The sequence below is a fragment of the Tupaia chinensis genome, unplaced genomic scaffold (assembly GCF_000334495.1).
Source record: "Tupaia chinensis unplaced genomic scaffold, TupChi_1.0 Scaffold000076_1, whole genome shotgun sequence".
Taxonomy (NCBI): Eukaryota; Metazoa; Chordata; class Mammalia; order Scandentia; family Tupaiidae; genus Tupaia; species Tupaia belangeri.
In genome coordinates this window covers 107,030-115,314 of record NW_006159536.1, presented here as the reverse complement: position 1 = coordinate 115,314, position 8,285 = coordinate 107,030, and the positions used below count along the sequence as shown (strand labels likewise).

Genomic DNA, 8,285 nt, shown 5'->3' with positions numbered 1-8,285 from the left:
GCAGGAAGGAAGGAAGGAAGGAAGGAAGGAAGGAAGGAAGGAAGGGAGGGAGGGAGGAAGGAAGGAAGGGAGAAAAAGAACGGGCAATCCAGCAATGGTTCAGGCAGCTGGATCCCAATGGCTCACTGTATGGTTGAAGTCCTCGATCAGGTGACTTGAGAAACACACTGTGAATGCGTGTTTGTGTGTGTGTGTGTGTGTGTGTGTGTGTGTGTGGCAAGAATCTCAGTAGAGGCAGAGGTGGAGGGGCAGGGATTACAGTGTGATTATTTCCCATGCGGGGTAGGGCAGGGGGCAGTGGTGCTTTCTCTCTGTCACTCTCTGGCGAGTGCATGTGCTCTCTGGCAGAAAGAAATCAAGTGGGAAAGAAAAAAAAAAGAGCAGTCTGATATTGACCTGGCACTTAGAACTAAAGAATGGTTTCCCCTTATTAGACACAAACAATCTCACAGAACACCAACTTTAGACAAGGATATGCTGAGACTATGATGACAATCCTTGGAATGTGTCATTTTAATCAGCACCAAATAGTCCTTAGACCAAACTTTGAAGAACACTACTGTAGTTTCCTCCTTCATATTTTTTAAACCTTATTTATTTACTTATTTTTTATTTTAATTTGACCAGAGTGAGAAAAAGAGACAGACAAAGAGAGAGAGAGAGAGAAAGTGAGAAAGCAAGCTGACAGGTCTGGGACTTAAAATGTGGTCGGCCATGTGGGAGTTCAAGGCCCTTAACCACTATGCCACCTGCTGGCCCCACTCCTTCATGCCAGAGATGAGTAAGTAAAATGAAGAAAACAGAAATGTCGTGGTATCCCCTAAACCCTCCATTCCTTAGTAATTTGAACTATTTAATTTCTATGTCTCCTGAGATGAGAAATTAATGTCCCAACAGCAGCCACTAATCCCAGGGGTGTGCTAATGTCCAAGGTCCACCTCACAGTTGATTTTACCACCCACCTTCCTGCTCCTTAACCATTGATATAGCATTTATATCATATATGTGCTTAGTAAAATGAGCAGAGGTCATTTGGGTGGTGACTATGTAGAGCAAAGTGTCCCAAAGAGACTAGGTAAGGGACCAAGGATCACAATCATATCACCAGCCTCAACTTGTCTTTGATGGAGTCCCGGACCCGGTGGCTTAAACTCACGCCGGGTGCATGTGCGTGCGTGCCCAAGATCCCGAGAGGAGCATTAATCTGCTTCTGCCTGATTCCTGTTATATTCCTCTTGGAACACACTGACAATATGTTTCTTATTTGAACAACAGGTGGTTTTAATAGTCACTTTTGCTTTGACAAAACTACAAAGAAGAAAATATGTACTCCCCAAATCTTGAAGGGAGAGAATAGGACGTGAATATCGGGGGTAGCATGGTGGGTGGTTAAGGAGACTGGACTCCTACATAGCTGACTATGGTTCGAGTCTCAGACCTGATGACTTCTTTTCTCTCTTTCCCCTCTCTTTTTCTCTATCTCTCTCTCTCTGGTCAAATTGGAAAATAATAATAAATAAATTATAATAAAATAATTCTTTTTAAAGAAAAGATTAGACAGGCAAGAAGGCATTGTACAGCCAACAGGTGGTGTGATGGTTAAGGTGCTGGACTTGCACATGGCCAAACAAGGTTAGAGACCCAGATCTGACTGTTTGCTTTCTCACTTTCCCTTTCTCTCTCTCTGGTCAAATTTAAAAATAATCATAATAAATAAAATTAAATAAATAATTTTTTTAAAAGAAGGCATTATCAATTCAAATGAAGAAAAAAGGGAAAAGGGACCAGCAGTTAGCGTAATGGCTATGTTGCTGGACTCCCACGTAGTCGACTGTGGTTCGAGTACCAGATCTGGTGGCTTAAAACTCACGCCGGGCGCGTGTGTGTGCGTGCCCAAGATCCCGAGAGGAGAATGGAGGAGAAGGGATTGTGGCATGGCCAACCCCCCTGGGGGGTGATTTCTCGCTTTCTGTCTCTCTGCCTCTCTCTGTCTGTCTGGCGAGCGCACACGCCCTATAGCAAAAACCTCTCCAAGAAAAAAAAAAAAAGAAAAAAGGGGAAAAAGAAAAGAGATTTAAACCTGGGTTTGGTATTACAAACTGGGGTATGAAGAAACACTGCTGTACATAAGGTATTGAGTATGTAAGCTGACACGTGTTATCTCACATTGTTGGTTCATCTTAATGGAAAAAAGATTAGTGGGATCTTGTAGGGCATGCTTTTTCCCATTTCAGTTTTTGAGTTCTTGGTATTTACTTTGGAGAGAAGAAGAAGAGAAAGAGAAAAGGATAGAGTTAGGAGTTAGTCTGGGCATAGTCTCTTCCTCAGGTCACTCTCTACTGTTGATGTTCTCTTTATGTTGGGATTAGGAGACCTTTCTTTTTGCCTAGATCACAGGAATGTTTAAGAATAATGACTTGAGCATTACTCCAGCAGATGGTGTAGGGGTTCCATCTCTGGACTCCCACATAGTCAACCACAGTTCAAGTCCTGCCCTCAGTGGCTTAAAACTCACACTGGGTGCATGTGTGTGTGTGTCCAAAATCTTGAGAGGAGAATAGAGAAGAAGGGATTGCAGTGTGGTCATCCTCCCAGAGATGATTTTTCACTTTCTATCTCTCTCTTTCTCTCAGATGAGTATATGCACCCTGTGGCAAAAGTCTCTAAGAAAGAGGAAAAAAAAAAAACTCTCTTTCTCAAAGATAAAAATAAATAAATAAATAAGTAAAAGAATGACTTGATTACAAAGATCTCAGGGATTTACTCTTAAGCCCTTTTAGTTCAGGTGTTTCAGGATCATTTCTATGCCTGAAATTTTAACATTATGCCTACTAGAAAAATAGTGTAAAATTCAGCACCCTGAGAAGATTTTGATGTTCTAGTTCATGTCTATTATAAATGGCAAATAGCACCTCAGCTAATGGCTCCAGGAAGCCAACACTAGTGTTGGGACTTTAGGGGTAGAAGAATGGGGAATAAGGAATAGTTGTAACAAATAATCCTAGAATCTGATTATTTCCAGCAAAGAAAACTTTATTTATATTTAAATAATACATGTAGCTAAGGCTAAGCTTATGCCCCAGTTTGCCTAGAAGAGTGCTGGTTCATCCCTCTTGTCCCAGTGTAATTATTTAGAATACATCTTTTCACTCTAAAAAAATGGCCCAGTTTAAGTAACAAATTATATACGTATCCTATAAACCACTTGGGTGTTGATATGGATCCCTGAAGACCTGAGATTGAGGGACATGTTATAAAAAATGAACAGCCCAGGGCTAGGTGGTGGTATGATGGCAACCTTACATGGGTAAGGTGCTGGGTTCACATCCCAGGACACCTCCCTGAGCATACTAGACATGTGCACGAGTGCCCATGGTTTGAGCTGGCTGAGACTAGGGTTGGACCACACCATGAAGATCCCATCGTAGTACTTGTTTCTCTGTCTCTCTTTCCTTCTCACTCTGTTTCTCTCTTAAGAAAGAAATACATTTATGAAAACAAACAAAGAAAAAAGAACAGCCATGTAGGGTAGAATCATGAAGAGGAGAGCTAGGAGATGAGGAAAGGCAGGCTACCCAGCAGTAGGTAGAGCCATTAGGCCATCTACAGCAGGGCCACTTACTGTTAAAGTTGCTATCCTTCTGCTGTTATGATGTAAGCTTGTATCTGTGACCCCAGAACCTCTGTAACAAAGCCAGCTGCATATTCATTGTCTTTATAGGACAGTTGGTTCAGAAGTTAAAGGAAAAGGAGCTGTATCTTCTATTTTGCATCCATGTGGTACATGAAAGGGGCAGCACATGTGGGAGAGGGAGGTGACCCATGCAGTGACAAGGCAGGAGTTCAGAGTGGACAGCTACTGAAAAGTACGAGGTACTCATTCCTTCTCCAGAATTACAGGAGACATGAAATGGGTTATATATGTTGGAGGAAGAGGATGCACAAAGCTCTTACCCCATGTCAGATTAGATCTGAATCAACACAGAATCTTGAAGGATTGGGTACTTCTGAAGAATTTTGACCAAAAGTCCAAAGTTTCATTGACAAACTTTATATGAAAGAGCCCTAAGAATCTTAATTACTGAAGGATTTTTTTTTTTTGAGAAAGATTTTCACTATAGGGCATGTGCGCTCGCCAGACAGACAGAGAGAGACATAGAGACAGAAAGCAAGAAATCATCCCCCGGGGGGGTGGTCACGCGGCAACCCCTTCTCTTCCATTCTCCACTTGGGATCTTGGGCACGCATGCACACGTGCCCGGAGTGAGTTCTAAGCCACCGGGTCCGGGACACGAACCTCAGTCGACTACGTGGGAGTCCAGTGACATAGCCATTACGCTAACTGCTGGTTCCCTGAAGGATGTTTTTGAGGATGTTGTTTCCTCTGTTCCTTCTTTACCAGAACCAGTAAAAAAAATTGGTTTTAGGTTTCAGTATGGGAATGATTAAACTTGCCTTAAATAAGTAATGTATTGTCTTCTAGACTCTATGAGTCTCGGAACTGATCTTGTTTTCTTCTCTGCCTTAGCTGCTGGGTCCAAATCTGGATTTATCTAGTCAGAGCCTCTTACAGAGCACAGTTTGGTTTTGAACTTCACTCTGGGTCCTACTCTTGTTTTTCCTCTGATCTAATTTCTTCATTCACTTATTTTTAATTTATTACATCATAATTTTAAAAGTTTATTTCTTTCGAAAGAGAAAGATAAGCATCCTCAACAAGGTTCCATGCCATGACTCTCCCCGCACCTCTCCCCCAGGCCTTCCAGACCAGGATCATGGGGGCACGTGCGCATCATGCACAAGTCAACTGGGGAAGACGTGTGACCTTTCCCATGGACCCAACATCTCCTGAGCAGCATGCTTTCACTGTGCCATGAAGCTGGCCTGCATAATTTTTTTTTTATTTGCTATAGAGCATGTATACTCACTGGGGAGAGAGAGAAAGAGAGAGAGAGAGAGAGAGAGAGAGAGAAGGTAAGCAAGAAAGTATGACTCAAACTGAATGGACACACCACAATTTTTCTCTTTCATTCTCCTCTTAGGATTTTGGACATGCATGCACATGTACCTGGTATGTTTTCCAAGTCACCAGGTCTGGGACTTGAGCCAAACAGACGGCCATGTACAATCTAGCCATCTTAACCATCACGCTCGGGCCCCATAATATATTTTTTAATCCACTTGAAAGAATACAGTCCAGGGACCAGCAGTTAGCATAATGGCTATGTCACTGGACTCCCACGTAGTAGACTGCGGTTCGTATCCCAGACCTGGTGGCTTAAAACTCACGCCGGGCACGTGTGCATGTGTGCCCAAGATCCCAAGAGGAGAATGGAGGAGAAGAGACTGCGGTGTAGCCATTCCCCCTGAGAGGTGATTTCTCACTTTCTGTCTCTCTGTCTCTCTCTGTCTGTCTGGTGAGCACATGCGCCCTATAGCAAAAACTCTCGAAAAAAAAAAAAAAAAAGAAAGAATACAGTCCAATAAACGTATCCAAAAGATTTCAGTTTCTTATTTTTCATTTTCTATGTATATTTATAATATTTTTCTTTCTGTTAAAGTGATATCCCAAGTGCATGTGGTTTTGGTAAATGTCCTGAAATTCTTCTACAATCCACATACAACAAAGAGACAGTGAATTATGGTTGGCCTGCAAACCTCTTAGAGGAATGAGGTATAGGAAGTAGAATTGGGAGAAAAGAGATGGTAACTGTCAGAAGGATAAGAGGTACAACAGGCACGAGTGTGCCAGTCCACATATTTGTTTATGGAGCTAAATAACAGACTACATGCTGAGAGCGACTTGGCTAATCAGCTGAGATTTGAACTCTGTAAAAAAGACAATGAGGATATCGTAGAGGGGATAACTCAAGGTGTTTCAGTAAGTACTAATTCTTCATTGTAGCTACAAATATATATCTTCGTGAGACACCGCAAATGGCTTTAGTCTAATTGATTTGAACTTCTCTTTGAGCCTACATGATTCAGTGATGAAAAGAGTGTGGAAACAATATCTTCCACATTATTCCCGTTGTAAGAGGTTTCTTTCCATCTCAAAACCATGTTATTCTGTTTAGCCAAATGCCATTATTGCTTATGAATGCTTAATAGATTGAAAGAAAGACAGGACTCTGTAAGTGCCAGAAACACAAACTAAATGTTTTATTGCATTCTAAAGGAGGAAAGTGGAGAATGTAAGTACTTTAGTAAAAATCCATGACACGTCTAATAGAGCCAACTTTGGCATTCGTAGCCCCCCAGTCAAGATATCTCCTGTACTCCCCTGGCCTCAGCAGGTACTGCCGTCCCCTGTAGCTGGGCATCTCATAGAGGACCCAGCAGCCCTCTAGCACGTTGAGGGAATGGATTTCATTGAGGTGGAAACGATCCTGAAGAGAGAGACAATCGTCTGTGATCTCTGACATTTGTCCTCTGAAGTCATCTCTCTCATAGATCCTCATCCTGAAAGTGCCAGAGTGCTGAGGTGGCAGACAGAAAAGAAAAAGTAAATGAACAACAATGGAGATAAAGTTCCAGTTCTTGCCCTTCCCTGGTCACACTGGTTCAGTTCTCTTGGTCCAGATTTTCTTCCAGAACCACCATGTTGCAATTTCAAGGAGCCTTCTCACTCCTCATCACCTACCAATAAGGAGTCTGATAATTCCTGGACAAAGTTAGGAATGGAACTTAGCAAGTAACCCTTCAGCTTTCTAGCCACCAGTCTCTAGTCCTTGGGAATTAAAAGTTCTTATAATAGAAATGATCACTTCCCTTTAGTGCCAGTTATTTGAGAAAGCCCTTCTGGAAAGTGAAAGTCATTGGAAGGCTAAGTATCATTTGATATATGACTCTTGTTAAAAAGGCACTGATATTTAACTGATATTTCTGTAAGACCAGTTAATATACATTGGAATGATGATGATTAAATTCTTGTAAAAAACATTGACACATTCTCCTTATCTCTGTTTTGTAAACTCACTTTCAGTTCAAATTTCAACCTCTCTTACTGTGAAGCTTCCTTTTGGGCCTCCTCTCAATGTACTAATTTCTCTCACAACAAGAATCACCTTCATTAGCTGTTTTGATGACATATCCCAGCCTCTCATACTTAGTTTTTCTAAAAACTCTGCAAGCATGTCTCAGAAAATGTAGAGTCTCAAATCTTAACTTTGCAGTTGGCCTTTTTTCTAATTAAGCCAATAGGTACTGGCCACTAAATTACAATATAACAGAAATCAGAAGATTGAAGTCTGTCTTCTCCTGGAAAAAATAATCAAGTAGAAACAAAACGAGCCAAATTATTTTTAATCAATCAAACAGTCCCAGACTGTATTGGTAAATTTTCCTATATTGGCTTTCTGACTTGGAATAAACATTTTAAGAAATTATATCTGAACAGCTGGTAAATTCAGTTTCCTCTATGTCCTGCTTTTTCGTAATTAGTCTTTGATCCTTTTTATTATTTTTTTACTACATTTAAAATGTAAAAGTTGGAAGCACGTGATTGATAAAAGAACCCCACCACCGAGTTCATGCAGAATGGCTTCAATCAGACACACAGCTAGACCGGACTGCACCGTACGATGCGTCACTTCCACTTTCCGCTCTCTAGTTGGAACTACATGGTTTAAGGTAATATTTTAAAATATATATCTACCTGTTCTAAAGGGACCGAGGACAAAGACAGAGTCACACTCACTTGGGGGATGAGGCGGCAGGAGCGGATGGAGTCGCTGAAGCCCATCCACTGCTGGTAGTCGGGGTACTCGCCGCGCCGCAGGAAGTACTGGTAGCCCTGATAGTTGGGGCGCTCATAGAGCATCCAGCAGCCGGATGGAGTTGCAGCGGCTGAAGTAGTTCTGCAGGTTGGGGCAGTCGCTGCTGCATTCGTAGCAGCGGCCCTGGAAGCCCCGGTCCTCGTAGAAGGTGATCTGCAAAGTGCAAGTCGTGGAACGTGGAGCGCGTTGCCCCCACCGAAGATACTGCGTAAGGGCAAAGTCTGAGCATCAGCTATCCAGGACTTACCTTTCCCATTTTGGAGAGGGTGAGCAGGAGATGTTCTGTCGGTGCTATGTGGGGCCGGGGAAACGCCGCTGTATATATAGCAGCCCTGACTGCTGCCTCCACAGGAAATCACACAAAAGGGGCCATTTCGGTGAGTAAGGGGATTTGCAAGCTCCCCGCTCTCCCTCCCCCTGGTCATTGAGGTTGGCTGAATGGTTTACTCTCATTCTTTCTGGTAGGTTCGGGTTGTTCTATTTCACTGAAGCTGTTGTTGCCACCAA

The 8,285-nt window shown here is 42.4% G+C and overlaps 1 protein-coding gene across 1 annotated transcript; it reads right to left on the bottom strand.

Moving 5' to 3' along the window:
* Positions 1-6,203: 6,203 nt before the first annotated feature.
* On the bottom strand, positions 6,204-8,034 carry LOC102495098 (gamma-crystallin B). Its single transcript, XM_006142431.1, is given in 4 exon segments — positions 6,204-6,479; positions 7,700-7,835; positions 7,837-7,931; positions 8,026-8,034. Coding segments are annotated over 4 exon segments (516 nt in total).
* Between the last annotated feature and the right edge of the window lie 251 nt (positions 8,035-8,285).